Genomic DNA, 23,488 nt, shown 5'->3' on the forward strand with positions numbered 1-23,488 from the left:
AATTTCATAGAGACCAGGAAATTATTCTGCCCTCTTTTTGTTCCCAACCAAAATCCCAGGGGGAGAAAACCTTCCATTGTCTCGATGTCAGATGCTGCCTCCTTCAATACATAGAGGCCACAAAATCTTGGCGTCAGTCATCGGCCCTTTTTGTCACCTTTCAGGGGACAAACAGGAGAAAAAAGGCCTCAAAGGCAACTATTGCACGGTGGTTGCGTACGGCTATTTCACTTTCGTATTCTTTTTCTGGTCAAGTTCCCCCACAGGGTGTTACGGCTCACTCCACGTGTGCTATAGCCACTTCCTGGGCGGAAAGGGCTAACGCCTCGATAGAACAGATTTGTAAAGCGGCAGTATGGTCATCACCCTCTACCTTCTTCCGACATTATAGGTTAGACTTAGGTCAATCAGACTTGTCTTTTGGGAGAAAGGTGTTGTCTGCTGTCGTCCCACCCTAGGAATCTTCTATTTCTTCCTCTCACGTGCGGCGCTGTCATGGTGAAGGGAAAAATGATAATTACTTACGGGTAATTTGATTTTCCAGAACCATGACAGCGCCGCACTAATTCCCGCCCTATCTTGGTGATGGTTGTGTGATTCACAAAAAAAAACAAAAAAAAAACTTATTGTATATAAGTAAATGTATATATGCAAAACATGTGTGTAGACAGAAGCTAACGAAAGATTGTACAAATGTAAATATGATACATAACTGTGTACTAACAAAGCGGTCATCTTCCATACTCTGGAAACAAACTGAGGAGAGAGGGGCCGCCCCATTCTTATATCTCTGCTACAGGTTTCCTGTTCCTGGGGGCGGATGCCATCTCTCACGTGCGGCGCTGTCATGGTTCTGGAAAATCAAATTACCCGTAAGTAATTATCATTTTTTTTTCCACAAAAAAGATTATTTAGCCCCCAAGTTTTTATTTTCACAAGGGTAACAAGAGAAATTGGACCCCAAAAGTTGTTGTCCAATTTGTCCTGAGTATGCTGGTACCCCATATGTGGGGGTAAACCACTGTTTGGGCGCACGGCAGAGCTCGGAAGGAAGGAGCGCCGTTTTGGAATGCAGACTTTGATAGAATGGTCTGTGGGCATTATGTTGCGATTGCAGAGCCCCTGATGTACCTAAACTGTAGTAACCCCCCACAAGTGACCCCATTTTGGAAACTAGACCCCCCAAGGAACTTATCTAGATGTGTGGTGAGAACTTTGAATGCCCAAGTGCTTCACAGAAGTTTAGAATGCAGAGTCGTGAAAATAAAAAATATTTTTTTTTTCACAAAAAAGATTTTGTAGCCCCCAAGTTTTTATTTTCACAAGGGTAACAAGAGAAATTGGACCCCAGAAGTTGTTGTCCAATTTATCCCGAGTACGCTGATGCCCCATATGTGGGGGTAACCCACTGTTTGGGCGCACGGCAGAGCTCAGAAGGGAGGGAGCACCATTTGACTTTTTGAGCGCAAAATTGGCTGTCGTGTTTGGAGACCCCCTGATGTACCTAAACAGTGGAAACCCCCCAATTCTAGCTCCAACCCTAACCCCAACACACCCCTAACCCTAATCCCAACCTGATCCATAATCCTAATCACTAACCCTAACCATAATCACAACCCTTACCCCAAAACAACCCTAATGTTAACCCTAACCATAACCCTAATCAAAACCCTAAATCCAACACACCCCTAATCCTAATCTCAACCCTAACCTCAAACCTAACCCTAATCCCAATACACCCCTAATCACAACCCAAACCTAACCCTAATCCCAAACCTAACCCTAATCCCAAGCATAACCCCAATGCCAACCCTAACCCTAATACCAACCCTAATCCAAACCCTAACCCTAATCCCAGCTCTAACCCTAACTTTAGCCCCAACCCTAGCCCTAACTTTAGCCCCAACCCTAACCCTAGCCCTAAGGCTACTTTCACACTTGCGTCGTTTGGCATCCGTCGCAATCCGTCGTTTTGGACAAGAAATGGATCCTGCAAATGTGCCCGCAGGATGCGTTTTTTGCCCATAGACTTGTATTGCCGACGGATCGTGACGGATGGCCACACGTCGCGTCCGTCGTGCACTGGATCAGTTGTGTTTTGGTGGAGCGTCGGCACAAAAAAACGTTCAATGAAACTTTTTTTGTACGTCGCATCCGCCATTTCTGACCGCGCATGCGTGGCCGTAACTCCGCCCCCTCCTCCCCAGGACATAGATTGGGCAGCGGATGCGTTGAAAAACTACAGCTGCTGCCCACGTTGTGCACAATTTTCACAACGTGCGTCGGTATGTCGGGCCGACGCATCGCGATGGCCCCGTACCGACGTAAGTGTGAAAGAAGCCTAACCCTAAATTTAGCCCCAACCCTAACCCTAAATTTAGCCCCAACCCTAACCCTAAATTTAGCCCCAACCCTAGCCCTAACCCTAGCCCTACCCCTAACCCTACCCCTACCCCTAACCCTACCCCTAACCCTAACCCTACCGCTAACCCTAACCCTACCCCTAACCCTACCCCTAACCCTACCCCTAACCCTAACCCTAATTTTAGCCCCAACTGCTGTTCTCCTGCCGGCCGGCAGATGGAGACAGATGGCGGGCGCACTGGGCATGCGTCCGCCATGTTCTTCTGCCGGCGGCCAGGAGGAGCAGCAAGAGGATCCAGGGACCTAGGTGAGTATGCTGGGGTCCCCGAATCTCCCTATTTCTCTGTCCTCTGATGTGCGATCACATCAGAGGACAGAGAATTACACTTTACTTTTTTTTTTTTGCGGTCGCCGTTAAACAGTTAATTACCGGCGATCACAAAACAGGGGTCGGTAATACCGACCCCGATCATGCTCTTTGGGGTCTCGGCTACCCCCGGCAGCCGAGACCCCAAAGATTCTCCCGGTGCCGGCCGGCGGGCGCACTGCGCATGCGCCCGCCATTTTGAAGATGGCGGCGCCCACCGGGAGACACGAGGAGCATCGGGGGAGCTAGGTGAGTATTGGGGGGCCACCTGGGACCCCTTTTCTCTGTCCTCCGATGTGCGATCACATCGGAGGACAGAGAAATTAAAAAGAGATCGCCTTTTTTTTTTTTTTTTGCGATCGCCGGTAAACGGTTAATTACCGGCGATCGCAAATGCGGGGTGGGTTAAAAAACCCCCGAATCATGTTCTCTGGGGTCTCGGCTACCCTCGGCAGCCGAGACCCCGGAGAAAATCGGCCTCTGGGGGGCCCTATGGACTTTTTCCACAGCGCCGTTAATTAACGGCGCTGTGGTTTAAGTACCCTTAGCGGCCGCCGTTAAAAGGCGTATCGGCGGTCGCTAAGGGGTTAATGAACGACTTGCACTCACAACAAACACACGTATTCAATTGTACACTAGCGCATGGCCGTGCGGTCATGCGCAGTTTATATAATTGCAGGACAGGAAGTGGCCACAGAAACTTTGCCCTTCCAGGGCCTGGACCAATGGAATGCGCTGCAGAGCCAGAGCACATGACCCTCGATCTCCAATGGGAGATCTTGCTCTGGGCATGCTCAGTGTGCGCAAACAAGGACTTAGTCCCAGGGAAGTCCGCTCGCCGCTGACCAGCACTGACTTTAATGGCAGGAGCTGAAGAAGCAGCAGTAACTCTCTGTACAGAGTGAGAGCGAGCAAGACACTGGGACCGACGTCCCTGCTGAGCAGACTCCACTGCGGCTGGAGGAGAATGGGAGACCGCAGCGGAGACGGATCGAGATTCCCACTGTGCAGCAGAGGAAACTCGACTCCTAACATATGGGGCCATAATGAACAGTGCAGAGCATTATATATGGCAGAGCTTTATAAGGAGCATCTATGGGGCCATAATGAACAGTGCAGAGCATTATATATGGCAGAGCTTTATAAGGAGCATCTATGGGGCCATAATGAACGGTGCAGAGCACTATATGGCAGAGCTTTGTAAGGAGCATCTATGGGGCCATAATGAACAGTGCAGAGCATATATAGCACAGCTTTATAAGGAGCATCTATGGGGCCATAATGAACGGTGCAGAGCATTATATATGGGGCACAGCTTTATATGGAGCATCTATGGGGCCATAATGAACGGTGCAGAGCTTTATAATGAGCATCTATGGGGCCATAATGAACGGTGCAGAGCATATATGGCACAGCTTTATAAGGAGCATCTATGGGGCCATAATGAACGGTGCAGAGCACTATATGGCAGAGCTTTGTAAGGAGCATCTATGGGGCCATAATGAACGGTGCAGAGCATTATATATGGCAGAGCTTTATAAGGAGCATCTATGGGGCCATAATGAACAGTGCAGAGCATTATATATGGCAGAGCTTTATAAGGAGCATCTATGGGGCCATAATGAACGGTGCAGAGCACTATATGGCAGAGCTTTGTAAGGAGCATCTATGGGGCCATAATGAACAGTGCAGAGCATATATGGCACAGCTTTATAAGGAGCATCTATGGGGCCATAATGAACGGTGCAGAGCACTATATGGCAGAGCTTTGTAAGGAGCATCTATGGGGCCATAATGAACGGTGCAGAGCATTATATATGGCAGAGCTTTATAAGGAGCATCTATGGGGCCATAATGAACAGTGCAGAGCATTATATATGGCAGAGCTTTATAAGGAGCATCTATGGGGCCATAATGAACGGTGCAGAGCATTATATATGGCACAGCTTTATAAGGAGCATCTATGGGGCCATAATGAACGGTGCAGAGCATTATATATGGGGCACAGCTTTATATGTAGCATCTATGGGGCCATAATGAACGGTGCAGAGCACTATATGGCAGAGCTTTGTAAGGAGCATCTATGGGGCCATAATGAACGGTGCAGAGCATTATATATGGCAGAGCTTTATAAGGAGCATCTATGGGGCCATAATGAACAGTGCAGAGCATTATATATGGCAGAGCTTTATAAGGAGCATCTATGGGGCCATAATGAACAGTGCAGAGCATTATATATGGCAGAGCTTTATAAGGAGCATCTATGGGGCCATAATGAACAGTGCAGAGCATTATATATGGCAGAGCTTTATAAGGAGCATCTATGGGGCCATAATGAACGGTGCAGAGCATTATATATGGCACAGCTTTATATGGAGCATCTATGGGGCCATAATGAACAGTGCAGAGCATTATATATGGCAGAGCTTTATAAGGAGCATCTATGGGGCCATAATAAACAGTGCAGAGCATTATATATGGCAGAGCTTTATAAGGAGCATCTATGGGGCCATAATGAACAGTGCAGAGCATATATGGCACAGCTTTATAAGGAGCATCTATGGGGCCATAATGAACGGTGCAGAGCATATATGGCAGAGCTTTATAAGGAGCATCTATGGGGCCATAATGAACGGTGCAGAGCATTCTATATGGCACAGCTTTATAAGGAGCATCTATGGGGCCATAATGAACGGTGCAGAGCATTATATATGGGGCACAGCTTTATATGGAGCATCTATGGGGCCATAATGAACGGTGCAGAGCTTTATAATGAGCATCTATGGGGCCATAATGAACGGTGCAGAGCATATATGGCACAGCTTTATAAGGAGCATCTATGGGGCCATAATGAACGGTGCAGAGCATTATATATGGGGCACAGCTTTATATGTAGCATCTATGGGGCCATAATGAACGGTGCAGAGCATATATATATGGCACAGCTTTATAAGGAGCATCTATGGGGCCATAATGAACGGTGCAGAGCACTATATGGCAGAGCTTTGTAAGGAGCATCTATGGGGCCATAATGAACAGTGCAGAGCATTATATATGGCACAGCTTTATAAGGAGCATCTATGAGGCCATAATGAACGGTGCAGAGCATTATATATGGCAGAGGTTTATGTGGAGCATCTATGGGGCCATAATGAACGGTGCAGAGCATTCTATATGGCACAGCTTTATAAGGAGCATCTATGGGGCCATAATGAACGGTGCAGAGCATTATATATGTGGCACAGCTTTATATGGAGCATCTATGGGGCCATAATGAATGGTGCAGAGCATATATGGCACAGCTTTATAAGGGGCATCTATGGGGCCATAATGAACGGTGCAGAGCATATATATATGGCACAGCTTTATAAGGAGCATCTATGGGGCCATAATGAACGGTGCAGAGCACTATATGGCAGAGCTTTGTAAGGAGCATCTATGGGGCCATAATGAACAGTGCAGAGCATTATATATGGCACAGCTTTATAAGGAGCATCTATGGGGCCATAATGAACGGTGCAGAGCATTATATATGGCAGAGCTTTATGTGGAGCATCTATGGGGCCATAATGAACGGTGCAGAGCATTCTATATGGCACAGCTTTATAAGGAGCATCTATGGGGCTATAACGAACGGTGCAGAGCATTATATATGGGGCACAGCTTTATATGGAGCATCTATGGGGCCATAATGAACGGTGCAGAGCATTCTATATGGCACAGCTATATATGGATCATCTATGTGGCAATAATCAATGGTATGGAGCATTATATATGGCACAGCTTTATATGGAACCTCCTTTGGGGCAATAATGAACGGTATGGAGCATCTATTTTTATTTTTGAAATTCACCGGTAGCTGCAGCATTTTCCACCCTAGGCTTATACTCGAGTCAATAAGTTTTCCCAGTTTTTTGTGGCAAAATTAGGGGGGTCGGCTTATACTCGGGTCGGCTTATACTCGAGTATATACGGTAATACACCAACACAAAGTAGCTTTTGACAAATGTGAATTAAATGATGCATGGTATTCTAATTATTTGAAAAATGTAAATATGAAAATTGTGATGTCCATTTGTATTCAGCCCCTTGTAGTCAGAAACAGATAATTGAGTCCACCTGTGTAACCTCAGCTGTTCTGTAAAGTGAAGTTCACAGAGGTTTGTTTGAGAACATTAGGGCTCAAACAGCATCATGGAAACCAGACATGTTAGGGATAAAGTTGTGGAGAAGAGTACAGCAAGGTTAGTGGAGCGCCCCCAGACACAGGGCCGTGGGTTACTCGGTACCGATCCTCTGCTGGCTCAGTTCTGGGGATGTCACGGTGGCTGGACCCGGTCCGTGACCCTGCTAAGGGGCGTCCAATGAAAGGTGGTGGTAGTTTGTCAAGGTTTCGTGACGCCACCTGTGGTATTCGGGCAGGGTGACCGACGCTGCTTGGGGTCCACTGGGGTGATGTGATGGCAGCTAGATGGTATAACTTCCCACAGGTGAAGTATGTCCCCAGGGCTTACCAGTAAGGTGGATAGTGATGGTGTGGGGTGCAGACAATAACGAGGACACAGGGTTGCAGTCTCTTTACCTCTTTACTGAAGACTTCAGGATCCTCAATCCAGAGCACAGTTAACAGGGCTATCTGAGACCGGCCGGTCCGATGGCACATCCAGAGTTCCCTTTGCAGGTGGAAATCGTTGCCTACCAATAGCGCCTGTGTGTTGTAGTGCTACCCTGCTGAGCATTCAAAATAGTCCTCACAACTTTTGTTCTCATTCGTTCGTTCTAGTTCTTTCTCGTTCTTTCTATTTCGTTCCAGATGTTACTAGTTTCTCGTCCCCCAGGTATGTTATGGCTAGGACGCACCCGTATGACGGGAAGGCTCGGAGTTCTTCCGGGACCCTACAGATGCCCCTCTCCACGCATTGCCCCCTATGTCTGCGTAGGAAATTTAAGGTAGACAGCCAACCTATAATTAACTGTCCTGCGGAGTTTGAAGTAAGGCGTAGAGTCAGTTACTTCCTCGGTGTTCCGGCCACCGGCTACGCGCCACAGTAGGATGTTGCCGTTTTCGGGGCACAACTCCTACTGGCTCTCCTTTGTGCTTGATCTCGTTTCTTACTGTTCCACAATATCCGTCTCTTCGTGTCTCTTTCTTAGGATACCGCCGCAAGGTAGTGCAGGCGCAGTTCCGTAACGTTGTGTTCTGTTCGCTAGGCACCTGCCAGGTTTCCACGCCTGACAGGGACCCCCTGTAGTCTTCTCCCTGCAGCACCCCCGGCTAAGGGGTGCTACCTGAATCCAACCCAGTCAGCTTCTGATCTAACTTCCTATCCAACCCCTAGTTTTACCAGTGTGAGGAGTGGCCCAATAAATAAAGCCTTTTTCTCCCCCTAGTGGCCGGAGTGTGAAGTGTAATGTGTGCTGGTGATACCTGGTCAAAGAACTCCTTTTGTGCCATCAGACGTACCATCACTCCCCTTAGTGGCAGAGCGACGTTACTGCAATGACCAGATCTCTGGGGCGCTGCACTAGGTTATAAAAAAAATAGCCCAAACGCAACGTCCAAAAATGGAGGAAGATTGGCACAACTGCAAAGCTAACAAGATATGGCTGTCCACCTAAACTGACATCACAATGGAGGAGAGCACTAGAGATGCCACCAAGAAGCCCATAGTCACTCTGGAGGAGCTCCAGAGATCTGCTGCTCAGGTGGGGGAATTTGTCCACATGACTATTATTAGTCACATATTCCACCAATCTGCCCTTTATAGAAGAGTAGCAAGAAGAAAGCCATATTTGAAAGTAAGTTATAGCTAGTCACGTTTGCACGTTGCAAAAAGTAATGTATGGTACACAGCCAACATGTGGAAAAAGGTGCTCTGGTTGGATGAGAGCAAAGTAGAACTTTTGGGGCTAAATGCAAAACTCTATGTGTGGTCGAAAATTAACATTGTGCATTTCTCTGAAAACCCCATCCCCAACATCAAACATGGTGGAGGCAGCATCATGATGTGGCAATTCTTTTCTTCGGCAGGTACAGGAAAACTGCTCAGAGTTGGTGGGAAGATGGATAGAGATAAATACAGGGCAGTCCTGGAGGAAAACCTATTAGAGGCTGCAAAAACATGAGACTAGATTCACCTTCCAGCAGGACAACAACCTTAAAAATACTGCCAGACCTATGATGGAATGGTTTAGATCAAAGCATATTTACGTCCTTGAGTGGTCCAAAGTCAATATCTAAATCCCATTGAGAATCTGTGGCAAGATTTGAACGTTGTCGTTCACAGACGGTCTTCATCCAATCTCTGAGATACAGCTAGTTTGCAAAGAAGAATGGGCAAAGAAGTTTGCAAAGGAGAAAGGTTTCAGCCTATAGATGTGCAAATCTTGAGACTTTCAGCAGTAATTGCAGTGAAATATGGTCCTGCAAAGTATTAACTAGGGGGGGGGGGGGGGGGTTAAGTACAAATGCACATCACAATTTTCAGATTTATATTTTTAAAATAATTATAAAATCATGTATCATTTCCTTTATACATCACAAATATTTGATACTTGTGTGGGTATATCACATAAAATCTCAATAAAAGACATTTAAATTTGTGGGTTTAATGTGAAAAAATGTGGAAAAATTCACGAGGAATGAAAACTTTTTCAAGGCACTGTGCATAACTCTTTAGTGCAAGTAAATATAATGAACTTTGCAATATATCTTATCAGACAAATCTTCTTGATTAAGCAGTAATAATGATCCAATTCTTCATGCAAATGGTGCATACTAAAATCAGCTTATCCAAGTTCTGGGTTCAAAGCTTCAAGGTCAGTATTGCTATTTAATTTCCTCTGTAGCCTTTTCCGTTTCTGTTTGTGTGCTAGCAATGGGAAAAAGTGCAGGAATCTTTCTTTTTTGGGTTTAGTATATGGAAGATATCATAGCAGCTGGTTTACAACCACTAGCTGGAGTCAAATGCAAATTAGAGAAAAAAAGATGCGAAGGGGAAAACTGGTAAAAAATGTAGTATACAAGTCATAGATTGGCCTGAAATAATGTTTTTTCCTATTTACACACAGCATCTTATTTGAAAAGTTACTTTAAATTATAGTCACTTTATAGATTTCTTGGATTTCATCTTATATGCTAAATGTTATGATTTTCTATTTGTATGACTACTTCCAATTTTGTTCTTCACTCACCCCAAGCACTTTTGGTCTTCCTATCTGAAATCTTTTTGCAATGACAGATGTCCTTTGGGTTATGTTGTTCTCTAAGTTCGGAAAATTGTTGCCATCAGCCCTCATTGGTGGTGTGGAGATGTTGTAATAGGTAGCTTCTGGTGTTTCTGTATTACAATGTTGGTTGCAGACCGTTGTTGTATGAAAAGCTGAAGGGTTGCTATAGATTGGTCTGGGTGTCTCGATGCTCCAATCATCAACAGTAGCTAAGACATCATTCTGAGATGCAGGTAGAGGAGCATTCAGAGATGGTATATTGCTATTGATATAATTTGGTGGTAAGGAGTTGTAATTCCTTTCTTGACAATAAGATGGACCCAGAGGAATACTCCATACTTGTGGAGCGGTGATTTCTTCATATGATGGAGGACTGTGGTCATCCAATGTAGAGGACATTACCAGGAAATCACTATGGAAAAAGCAGGATGAAACATTGTAAGCTTCAAATAATACATGTTATTTATAATGTTAAACTTATGTCAATGTTACTCATCTTTCCCGTTAAGCCGCCCGCCGTATAGCTTCTGAAATGACCCAACTCACTAATGCTTGCATTGGTTAATACAGGAGGAAAGCTTCTCAAGAGCTCTCTGATGAAGTACAAGGCTTGCCTACATGATGCATCAGTGGAGGAGGAGGCAGTAGCACAGCTACCAGGGGGGCAGAGGATGCAGCAGCCCCGGGCCCCATACTCTGGGGGTCCACCTGGTGCTATTCTGCTTTTTATTGTATCAGCGTGCCCAGCGCACTGATACAGTTAAGCTCTCTGGCAGAGCAGGGAGACACGATCTTCCTGCACTGCTGCTATGGGGCTCATGAGCCGGGAGGGGCCCGGTGCCATCGCTAGCACAGGGTCACCACTCATCACCACAACTTCAACTGTATCGGCAGCCTAGATGCCGCTTCAGTTGACAGCAATGATGAAGGAAGGAGCATCACCTGATGTATTCCTCTCCCATCATTCTTCCTTGGCATCTGACGTCTCAGCAAATCTTGCTACGGCGAGATTCAGAGTGCTCACTGTAGAGACTGAAGCAGCGGCGGAATGAGGAGGAGAGGGGAGTTTTCTATTTTTTTTTCAGAACAGGGTGCTGGGTAGAATACTGTATTAAATTAAACATCACCATCATTAATACCTGGTGAAGTCCGTGTTCGGTGTCCATACCCGAACAGGAGGTGTTCGGTACGGACGCCAAACTTTACTGTTCGGGTTCGCCCATCTCTAATGACCAGGCCAATTTTTACAATTCTGACCACTAGGGTTGAGCGACCTTGACTTTTTTAGAGTCGAGTCGGGTTTCGCGAAACCTGACTATCTCAAAAGTCGAGTTGAGTGGAATCGGCCGATTATCGCGAAAAGTCGGGGGTCGACCGAAACACGAAACCCAATGCAAGTCAATGGGGGAGCATAGTCGGCAGTGAGTGGAGGCCAGGAAAACATGTACAGAGCCCATTTTAATGGCAAAAACATCCATTCTTGTTACTGAAGCTTGTCAATCTTAATTTAGCTTATAATAGTAAGGCATTTGAAATTGGGGGTCATTTGGCTAAAGTTGTGGGGGGTAGGGCTGGTTCAAGTAATTAGTGGGCCCAGTAAATCTGGACCACGTCATGGCAGTGGAGCAGGGAGAGGTAAGTATTTCAACTTTGCAAGTGCTGTGATCCTGAGCAAGCAGGGGGGGCCCACTTGTTGGCATTGGCACTGGCACAGGGCCCCTCAAAGTACAGCGGTGTGTTTGCACGGCGGGGGCCCTCCCACCGGCAGCAACACTTTTGCGTACTATGAGGGGCCCTGTGCCAGTGACGTCGCCAACTAGTATTCCTCCCCCTACCTGATGAAGGAACCTGCACCTTCATCTGCACCTTCCTCTTTGTCCCCGTGTAAGGTGGTATGGTATGCGGGAAGGGGGACCTGACTTTCAGCAGGGTCACAATCTTGCAGTGTAGCGTGCACGGGGAATGTTGCGTTATGGGTCAATGTACCAGCAGACTCATCTATCACTGGCTGGGCAATGGGCAGGATGAGGAGGAAACACAGATATAGGGCCAAAGAATAAAGTGGGCTAAATGCAGTTCAAAATTGGTAACAGGACTAACTAGGGGGCATTGTTTTGTTCAGTGGAGGACAACTGGAATGAGAGGCTGACACAGAGAGTAGGCCCAAATCAGTAAGTATTCTAAATGCAGTTCAAAATTGGCAACAGTAGTAAACATGCGGCACAGCTTTGTTCACTGTAGGAGAACAGCAAGGAGCGGCAGACACAGATAGAAGGCCCCAACCCAACTAGTAGGCCCACTGCAGTTTTAAAATTCCGATAGGCTGAAAACCAGATAATTGTAGGTCATTTTTTGTAAAGAGGACAGCTGTATTGAGTGGCGCAGCCAGACACTACAAGTAGGCCTTAAACCACAAAGTTGGCTCGACGCTGGTTTAAAAAAGGTTACATGGGTACACGGTCTGCATTGTTGAGCTCAGTGGAGGACAATTGGAAGGAGGGACCGCAGAAAGACTTTGTAGGCGTAAAATTACAAAATAGGCTCTATGCAGCTTCGATTATGTGGCAACCTGGAGAACACCTTGGAGCGGCAGACACCGTCTCTACGACCCAGACCCAACTTGTAGGCCTAATGCAGTGTTGTTTTCAACAACTACTTAAGACGAGCATGAAGATTGAAGCAATGGAGACTGGAGAGGAAACCTGCGGAACACCTTGGAGGGGAAGACACCGTCTCTACACCCCAGACCCAACTTGTAGGCCTAATGTAGTGTTGTTTTCAACAACTACTAAACGAGAGCCAGAAGATCGAAGCAATGGAGAGGAACCCTGGGGAACACCTTGGAGTGGAAGACACCGTCTCTACGCCCCATACCCAACTTGTAGGCCTAATGCAGTGTTGTTTTCAACAACTACTAAACGAGAGCCAGAAGATCGAAGCAATGGAGACGAAACCTGGGGAACACCTTGGAGTGGAAGACACCGTCTCTACACCCCAGACCCAACTTTTAGGCCTAATGCAGTGATGTTTTCAACAACTACTAAACAAGAGCCAGAAGATCGAAGCTATGGAGAGGAAATCTGGGGAACACCTTGGAGCGGAAGACACCGTTAGTAGGCCCTAGCGAAGTAGTAGCCCCAATGCAGTTGTCAAATTCCTATAGGCTGAAAACCAGACTATTGACGCTCAGCTTTTTTAAAAGGAGGACAGCTGTATTGAGTGGCGCAGACAGACACAAGTAGTAGGCCTTAAAGGGAACCTGTCACCTGAATTTGGCGGGGCAGGTTTTGGGTCATATGGGCGGAGTTTTGGGGTGTTTGATTCACCCTTTCCTTACCCGCTGGCTGCATGCTGGCTGCAATATTGGATTGAAGTTCATTCTCTGTCCTCCATAGTACACGCCTGCACAAGGCAAGATTACCCTGCGCAGGCGTGTACCACGGAGGACAGAGAATGAACTTCAATCCAATATTGCAGCCAGCATGCAGCCAGCAGGTAAGAAAAGGGTGAATCAAACACCCGAAAACTCCACCCATATGACCCAAAACCAGTCCCGCCAAATTCAGATGACAGGTTCCCTTTAAACAAACAATTTGGCTCAATGCAGTTTAAAAAAGGTTACAGAGGTACACGGGCAGCAGTGGTATGGTCAGTGGAGGACTAGTGGAAGGAAGGACCGCAGACAGGCGTAGTAGGCCTAACATAACAAAATTTGGCTGTAGGCACTTTAAAATTGGTTCCAGGGGTACACGAGCAGCAGTGGTCTGGTCAGTGGAGGAGTATTTGAAGGAGGGACCGCAGACAGGCGTAGTAGGCCTAACATAACAAAAGTGGGCTGTAGGCACTTAAAAATTGGTTCCAGGGGTACACGGGCAGCAGTGGTCTGGTCAGTGGAGGACTAGTGGAAGGAGGGACCACAGACAGGCGTAGTAGGCTTAACATAACAAAATTCGGCTGTAGGCACTTTAAAATTGGTTCCAGGGGTACATGGGCAGCAGTGGTCTGGTCAGTGGAGGACTAGTTGAAGGAGGGACCGCAGACAGGCGTAGTAGGCCTAACATAGCAAAAGTGGGCTGTAGGCACTTTAAAATTGGTTCCAGGGGTACACGAGCAGCAGTGGTCTGGTCAGTGGAGGAGTATTTGAAGGAGGGACCGCAGACAGGCGTAGTAGGCCTAACATAGCAAAAGTGGGCTGTAGGCACTTTAAAATTGGTTCCAGGGGTACACGGGCAGCAGTGGTCTGGTCAGTGGAGGAGTATTTGAAGGAGGGACTGCAGACAGGCGTAGTAGGCCTAACATAACAAAAGTGGGCTGTAGGCACTTTAAAATTGGTTCCAGAGGTACACGGGCAGCAGTGGTCTGGTCAGTGGAGGACTAGTGGAAAGAGGGACCGCAGACAGGCGTAGTAGGCCTAATATAACAAAATTCGGCTGTAGGCACTTAAAAATTGGTTCCAGGGGTACACGGGCAGCAGTGGTCTGGTCAGTGGAGGACTAGTGGAAGGAAGGACCGCAGACAGGCGTAGTAGTAGGCCTAACATAACAAAATTAGGCTGTAGGCACTGTAAAATTGGTTCCACGGGTACACGGGCAACAGTGGTCTGGTCAGTGGAGGAGTATTTGAAGGAGGGACCGCAGACAGGCGTAGTAGGCCTAACATAACAAAAGTGGGCTGTAGACACTTGGAATTCTCTTGCAGGGGTACACAGGCAGCATTGGTGTTGTCAGCGGAGGCCGATTGTAATGAGTGTCTGCCAGTTAGTACTCCCAAAAAATAAATAGATGTTAATATCTCGCATTACAACAAAACCAAAACACAAAAGGGTGGAATACTTAGGTACAGGGGTGGGCTCCTCTGCTGAGTTTCAGACCTAGTAATTTGGCGCAAAGTATTTACTGGTGTAAATATAGGACACTGCCCCTGACTATGTTAAGTACCATCATACATGTCAACACAATGGTATTGTCAGTGCCAGGCATTGAAGGATGTCAGCGCATAGACTAAACATTGGTGGAACTGTGAGAGATAATTGTGCAAGTGGTAGAGCAATGTTTGAGCTTGGGGGGGACTCTCTTGTGGCCGGCGGTACAGGCCCAGGGCCCCTCATGTTACAACGGTGTGTCTGATGTTGGGTGCGCACCACCACTGCCAGAGACACTTTATTGTACTATGAGGGACCCAGTGGCAGTGCCGTCGACCAAAAGCGGGCACACCCACCTCTTCAGACAAACGGCACTCTCACGGGTGCTTGCGCCAAGTGGCGAGACCATGGCCCCGTGGGGGGAGTTTGGCCATTTAGGGAGGTGTAAACATTTCGTATGCTGGACAAACAGCTGCTGCAAATTACGAGATTGGAAAAGTCAGTCAGAGTAGTCCACAAGCAAGACCTTTTCATAGGAAAGCTAGGTGTCAGCTGGGCAAGGTGGGGCAAAAGAATTCGAAATCCAGTTGTGGTTTATTTTAATGAAGGTTAGATCATCAACATTTTGGGTAGCCAGACGAGTCCTTTTTTCGGTTAATATTGAACCTGCAGCACTGAATACTCTTTCTGATAGGACACTAGCTGCCGGGCAAGCAAGCTCCTGCAATGCATATTCTGCCAATTCTGGCCAGGTGTCTAATTTGGATGCCCAGTAATCAAATGGGAATGACGGTTGAGGGAGAACATCGATAAGGGATGAAAAATTGTTAGTAACCATACTGGACAAATGTTGTCTCCTGTCACTTTGAATTGATGCTGCAGTACCTGTCCTGTCTGCGGTCATAGCAAAATCACTCCACAACCTGGTCAGAAAACCCCTCTGTCCAACGCCACTTCTGATTTGTGCACCTCTAACACCTCTGGCCTGCTGACCCCTGCTGCTCGTGTGATAATGATCACCGGTGCTGTGTGCTGGGAATGCCTGAATCAAACAGTCAACAAGAGTTGATTGTTTGGTTGCTAATATTTGTTCCAGATTCTCATGTGGCATAATATTTTGCAATTTGCCTTTATAGCGAGGATCAAGGAGGCAGGCCAACCAGTAATCGTCATCAGCCATCATTTTACAAATGCGTGTGTCCCTTTTGAGGATACGTAAGGCATAATCCGCCATGTGGGCCAAAGTTCCAGTTGTCAAATCTGCGGTTGTGCTGGGTTGAGGTGCAGTTTCAGGGACTTCTAAGTCACTTGTCTCCCTAAAAAAAACCTGACCCCGGCCTTGCAATGCCACCAGTTGCTCTTGGCCCCGGAGAAGCTTCCTCATTACAAAAATAATCATCCCCATCATCCTCCTCGTCCTCCTCCTCCTCCTGTTCGCCTGCTACCTCGTCCTGTACACTGCCCTGACCAGACAATGGCTGACTGTCATCAAGGCTTTCCTCTTCCTCTGCTGCAGACGCCTGATCCTTTATGTGCGTCAAACTTTGCATCAGCAGACTCATTAGGGGGATGCTCATGCTTATTATGGCGTTGTCTGCACTAACCAGCCGTGTGCATTCCTCAAAACACTGAAGGACTTGACACATGTCTTGTATCTTCGACCACTGCACACCTGACAACTCCATGTCTGCCATCCTACTGCCTGCCCGTGTATGTGTATCCTCCCACAAATACATAACAGCACGCCTCTGTTCGCACAGTCTCTGTAGCATGTGCAGTGTTGAGTTCCACCTTGTTGCAATGTCGATGATTAGGCGATGCTGGGGAAGGTTCAAAGACCGCTGATAGGTCTGCATACGGCTGGAGTGTACGGGCGAACGGCGGATATGCGAGCAAAGTCCGCGCACTTTGAGGAGCAGGTCGGATAACCCCGGATAACTTTTCAGGAAGCACTGCACCACCAGGTTTAAGGTGTGAGCCAGGCAAGGAATGTGTTTCAGTTGAGAAAGGGAGATGGCAGCCATGAAATTCCTTCCGTTATCACTCACTACCTTGCCTGCCTCAAGATCTACAGTGCCCAGCCACGACTGCGTTTCTTTCTGCAAGAACTCGGACAGAACTTCCGCGGTGTGTCTGTTGTCGCCCAAACACTTCATAGCCAATACAGCCTGCTGACGCTTGCCAGTAGCTGCCCCATAATGGGACACCTGGTGTGCAACAGTGGCAGCTGCGGATGGAGTGGTTGTGCGACTTGCGGTCTGTGGACGAGCTCTCGCTTCTGCAGGAGGACGAGGAGGAGGAGGAGGGGGTGCGAACGGCTACAGCCAACTGTTTCCTAGACCGTGGGCTAGGCAGAACTGTCCCAAAATTGCTGTCCCCTGTGGACCCTGCATCCACCACATTCACCCAGTGTGCCGTGATGGACACGTAACGTCCCTGGCCATGCCTACTGGTGCAAAAAAGGGGAGAAGCCAGCGCAGCCTAAGGTTAAGATGCAATACATAAAGTGCAAATGCACATATTAATTTCTAACTGTATTTTCAAAATGAGACATTTAGCAAACAATTGATCAATTCTTTGAGCCACCCCGCCTCTTCACGGCAATCTCATATTGGGGCAGTCCTACACTACGTTTTTTATATTCGCTGTGCCATAAAGGCCTTCTAAATGAACTAAAAGCAAGACCACATTAAAAGCATGCTGTACCTGGAGCATTACTGAGTCACCCCCATGGCGCCAGAGTAGGCAAGCGAGGATAAAGGTTGACCAGGTCCAGACATACATTTCGGATCCAACCTCCACACTGCCCATCCAGAACCACAGATGTAGAGTGAGACAGGCTGAGGCACAGGTGCATAATTAAACAAAGCCTGAGGCAGGGCAGGGCTGCTGGTCCATGCATCTGTTGTCAGGTGCACCTTTCTACTCACAGATTGCCTGAGTGCATGGACGATGCGCTCTTGAACATGCTGGTGGAGGGCTGGTATGGCTTTTCTCGAAAAGAAGTGTCGACTGGGTAGCTCGTAGCGTGGTACAGCGTAGTCCATCAGGGCTTTGAAAGCTTCGCTTTCAACTAACCGGTAGGGCATCATCTCTAACGAGATTAGTCTAGCTATGTGGGCGTTCAAACCCTGTGTACGCGGACGCGAGGCTAAGTACTTCCTTTTTCTAACGAGAGTCTCATGTAGGGTGAGCTGGACTGGAGAGCTGGAGATCGTGGAACTAGCGGGGGTGCCGGTGGACATGGCAGACTGAGAGACGGTTGGAGACGGTATTGTTGCCACCGGTGCCCTAGATGCAGTGTTTCCTACTACGAAACTGGTGATTCCCTGACCCCGACTGCTTTGGCCTGGCAACGAAACCTGCACAGATACTGCAGGTGGTGCGGAAAATGGTGGCCTTACAGTCACGGAAGGGATGTAGCATTGCTGACTAGCTTCATTGGCCGAGGGTGCTACAACCTTAAGGGACGTTTGGTAGTTAGTCCAGGCTTGCAAATGCATGGTGGTTAAATGTCTATGCATGCAACTTGTATTTAGACTTTTCAGATTCTGTCCTCTGCTTAAGGTAGTTGAACATTTTTGACAGATGACTTTGCGCTGATCAATTGGATGTTGTTTAAAAAAATGCCAGACTGCACTCTTTCTAGCATCGGATCCCTTTTCAGGCATTGCAGACTGAGCTTTAACCGGATGGCCACGCTGTCCTCCAACAGGTTTTGGCTTTGCCACACGTTTTGGGCCAGATACGGGCCCGGCAGATGGAACCTGTTGCGATGTTGATGCCTGCTGCGGCCCCTCCTCCTCCGCTTCAGAACTACTGCCGCCTGCACCCTGTTCCCCCAATGGCTGCCAATCGGGGTCAACAACTGGGTCATCTATAACCTCCTCTTCTATCTCGTGTGCAACTTCGTCTGTGTCACCGTGTAAGTCGGTGGTATAGCGTTCGTGATGGGGCACCATAGTCTCATCAGGGTCTGATTCTGGATCAGTACCCTGCGAGGGCAATGTTGTGGTCTGAGTCAAAGGAACAGCATAGTAATCTGGCTGTGGCTGTGCATCAGTGCACTCCATGTCCGATTCAACTTGTAATGGGCATGGCCTGTTAACTATTTCACTTTCTAAGCCAGGGACGGTATGTGTAAAGAGCTCCATGGAGTAACCCGTTGTGTCGCCTGCCGCATCCTTCTCTGTTGTTGTTTTTGCTGAAGAGGACAAGGAAGCGACTTGTCCCTGACCGTGAACATCCACTAACGACGCGCTGCTTTTACATTTACCAGTTTCAGAAGAGGAGGCAAAAGAGCTAGAGGCTGAGTCAGCAAGGTAAGCCATAACTTGCTCTTGCTGCTCCGGCTTTAAAAGCGGTTTTCCTACTCCCAGAAAAGGGAGCGTTCGAGGCCTTGTGTAGCCAGACGACGAACCTGGCTCCACAGCTCGAGACTTAGGTGCTATATTGTTTTTCCCACGACCACCTGATGCTCCACCACCACTACCATTATTACCAGCTGTCAATGAACGCCCACGGCCACGACCTCTTCCACCAGACTTCCTCATTGTTTTAAAAACGTAACCAAAGTACCGGTATTTGTTAATGTCAAACAACTTGCAAGGTGAATTCTAACTTCTGTAGGATTGAGATATCCCTTTATAGGTGGGTGAGACTGCAAGGAAAATCAGGCACAATGTTACACACTCGGTTTTCTGTGGCACCAAATGAGAGAGATGCCACACACGCAGGACTGTCACTCAAGCACAAAGGCCAATATTAATCTCCCACTGTTTTTTTTTTGGTCTGGGAGAATTTATAAACCAAATAAAAAAATTAAAAAAACACTAGGCTTTCTGTGGCCCACTATTTGAGAGAAATGTCACACACAGGACTGGCACACAAGCACAAAGGCCAATATTAATCTCCCACTGTTTTTTTTTTTAAGGGAGAATCTAAAAACCAAAAACAGGCACTAGGCTTTCTGTGGCCCACTATTTGAGAGAGATGGCACACACGACTCGCACAGAAGCATAAAGGCCAATATTAATCTCCCACTGTTTTTTTTTTTTAAGGGAGAATTTATAAACCAAAAAAAAAAAAAAAACACTAGGCTTTCTGTGGCCCACTATTTGAGAGAGATGTCACACACAGGACTGGCACACAAGCACAAAGGCCAATATTAATCTCCCACTGTTTTTTTTTTGAAGGGAGAATTTAAAAACCAAAAACAGGCACTAGGCTTTCTGTGGCCCACTATTTGAGAAAGTTGGCACACACGACTGGCACAGAAGCACAAAGGCCAATATTAATCTCCCACTGTTTTTTTTTTGGTCAGGGAGAATTTATAAACCAAATAAAAAAAAAACACTAGGCTTTCTGTGGCCCACTATTTGAGAGAGATGTCACACACAGGACTGGCACACAAGCACAAAGGCCAATATTAATCTCCCACTGTTTTTTTTTGTCAGGGAGAATTTATAAACCAAATTTTAAAAAAAACCACTAGGCTTTCTGTGGGCCACTATTTGAGAGAGATGTCACACACAGGACTGGCACACAAGCACAAAGGCCAATATTAATCTCCCACTGTTTTTTTTTTTTTTAAGGGAGAATTTAAAAACCAAAAACAGGCACTAGGCTTTCTGTGGCTCACTATTTGAGAGAGATGGCACACACGACTGGCACAGAAGCACAAAGGCCAATATTAATCTCCCACTGTTTTTTTTTGTCAGGGAGAATTTATAAACCAAATTAAAAAAATAATAAAAAAAACACTAGTCTTTCTGTGGCCCACTATTTGAGAGAGATGTCACACACAGGACTGGCACACAAGCACAAAGGCCAATATTAATCTCCCACTGCTTTTTTTTTAAGGGAGAATTTAAAAACCAAAAACAGGCACTAGGCTTTCTGTGGCCCACTATTTGAGAGAGATGGCACACACGACTGGCACAGAAGCATAAAGGCCAATATTAATCTCCCACTGTTTTTTTTTTAAGGGAGAATTTAAAAACCAAATAAAAAAAAAAACACTAGGCTTTCTGTGGGCCACTATTTGAGAGAGATGTCACACACAGGACTGGCACACAAGCACAAAGGCCAATATTAATCTCCCACTGTTTTTTTTTTTAAAGGGAGAATTTAAAAACCAAAAACAGGCACTAGGCTTTCTGTGGCTCACTATTTGAGAGAGATGGCACACACGACTGGCACACAAGCACAAAGGCCAATATTAATCTCCCACTGTTTTTTTTTTTTAAGGGAGAATTTTAAAACCAAAAACAGGCACTAGGCTTTCTGTGGCCCACTATTTGAGAGAGATGGCACACACGACTGGCACAGAAGCACAAAGACCAATATTAATCTCCCACTGTTTTTTGGGGGGTCAGGGAGAATTTATAAACCAAATTAAAAAAAAAACAATAGGCTTTCTGTGGCCCACTATTTGAGAGAGATGGCACACACAGGACTGGCACACAAGCACAAAGGCCAATATTAATCTCCCACTGTGTTTTTTTTGTCAGTGAGAATTTATAAACCAAATAAGAAAAAAAATAGGCTTTCTGTGGCCCACTATTTGAGAGAGATGGCACACACAGGACTGGCACACAAGCACAAAGGCCAATATTAATCTCCCACTGTTTTTTTTTTTTAAGGGAGAATTTAAAAACCAAAAACAGGCACTAGGCTTTCTGTGGCCCACAATTTGAGAGAGATAGCACACACAGGACTGGCACACAAGCACAAAGGCCAATATTAATCTCCCACTGTTTTTTTTTGTCAGGGAGAATTTATAAACCAAATTAAAAAAAAAAAAAACAATAGGCTTTCTGTGGCCCACTATTTGAGAGAGATGGCACACACGGGACTGGCACACAAGCACAAAGGCCAATATTAATCTCCCACTGTGTTTTTTTTGTCAGGGAGAATTTATAAACCAAATAAAAAAAAATAGGCTTTCTGTGGCCCACTATTTGAGAGAGATGGCACACACAGGACTGGCACACAAGCACAAAGGCCAATCTTAATCTCCCATTTTTTTTTAAGGGAGAATTTAAAAACCAAAAACAGGCACTAGGCTTTCTGTGGCCCACTATTTGAGAGAGATGGCACACACACGACTGGCACTCTAGCAGAAATGCCAATCTTAATCTCCCACTGCTTTTTTTGGTTAGGGAGAATTGCCAAGAAATCAGGGCCAGTATTACACACTAGTCTTTCTGTGCCCCAAAATTGGAGAGAGATGGCACACACAGGACTGGCACTCTAGCAGAAATGCCAATCTCAATCTCCCACTCCTTTTTTTGGTTAGGGAGAATTGCCAAGAAATCAGGGCCAGTATTACACACTAAGCTTTCAGTGCCCCAAAATTGGAGAGAGATGGCACACACAGGAATGGCACTCTAGCAGAAATGCCAATCTTAATCTCCCACTACTTTTTTTTTTAGGGAGAATAAAAAAAAAAAAAAAGAGACTGTCCTACAATTACTATCTCCCTGCAGTAATCTCAGCCAGGTATGGCAGGCAGCAATAACAAGGAGTGGACTGCTGCACAAATTAAATCAAAAGTGTGGACAAACAAAAAAGATAGCTGTGCAGAAAGGAAGGAACAACAGGATTTGTGCTTTGAAAAAAGCAGTTGGTTTGCACAGCGGTGTACACACAGCAATGCAGCTATCAGGGAGCCTTCTAGGGCAGCCCAATGAGCTACAGCGCTGAGGAAAAAAAATGTAACTTCCACTGTCCCTGCAAACAAAAGGTGGTGTTGGACAGTGGAAATCGCTACAGCACAGGCGGTTTGGGGGTTAATGGACCCTGCGTAACGCTATCCCTGCTTCTGATGAAGCGGCAGCAACCTCTCCCTATGCTAAGATTGGCAGAAGTAAGATGGCGGTCGGCGGGAACGCCTCTTTATAGCCCCTGTGATGCCGCAGACAGCAAGCCAATCACTGCAATGCCCTTCTCTAAGATGGTGGGGACCAGGACCTATGTCATCACGCTGCCCACACTCTGCGTCCACCTTCATTGGCTGAGAAATGGCGCTTTTCGCGTCATTGAAACGCGACTTTGGCGCAAAAGTCGCGTACCGCATGGCCGACCCCACACAGGGGTCGGGTCGGGTTTCATGAAACCCGACTGTGCCAAAAGTCGGCGACTTTTGAAAATGAACGATCCGTTTCGCTCAACCGTACTGACCACTGTCACTTTATGTGGTAATAACTCTGGAACGCTTCAATCGATCTCAATAATTCAGATTTTTGTTTTTTGTTTATTGAACTTCACGATAATGGTAAAATTTATTCGATATGAAAAAATGGAAATTTGGCAAAAATGTTGAAAATTTTGCAATTTTCCAACTTTTAATTTTTATGCCCTTAACCCCTTCGTGCCATGTGCCGTACTAGTATGGCACTATGGCAACTGCAATTGTGCTGTATGTGACAATGTATATGACAATGTATTGTGCTGTATGTGACAATGCCACAATGCCCGTGATCGGTGCTAGCACCGATCGCGGGCATTTAACCCCTCTGATGCCGCTGTCAGTAGTGACAGGAGCATAGAGGGAGATCGCGCAGGGACGGGGGCTCTCTGCGCACTCTCATGAGAATAACACGATATGATCGCGTTATTCTCATGATCTCCATGGAGACCCCCGGATCCAAAATGACCACGGG

At 46.6% G+C, this 23,488-nt stretch overlaps 1 protein-coding gene across 1 annotated transcript in view; it reads right to left on the minus strand.

The window, feature by feature from the left end:
- Positions 1-23,488, minus strand: part of LOC138665394 (membrane-spanning 4-domains subfamily A member 4A-like) — a 225,616-nt gene that overhangs the window by 131,526 nt on the left and 70,602 nt on the right. The window contains exon 3 of the mRNA XM_069752825.1: positions 9,926-10,373. Within this exon, the coding sequence (XP_069608926.1) occupies positions 9,926-10,373 (448 nt within the window). The remainder of the gene's footprint in view (positions 1-9,925; positions 10,374-23,488) is intronic.

The sequence above is a fragment of the Ranitomeya imitator genome, chromosome 2 (genome assembly GCF_032444005.1).
Source record: "Ranitomeya imitator isolate aRanImi1 chromosome 2, aRanImi1.pri, whole genome shotgun sequence".
Taxonomy (NCBI): domain Eukaryota; kingdom Metazoa; phylum Chordata; class Amphibia; order Anura; family Dendrobatidae; genus Ranitomeya; species Ranitomeya imitator.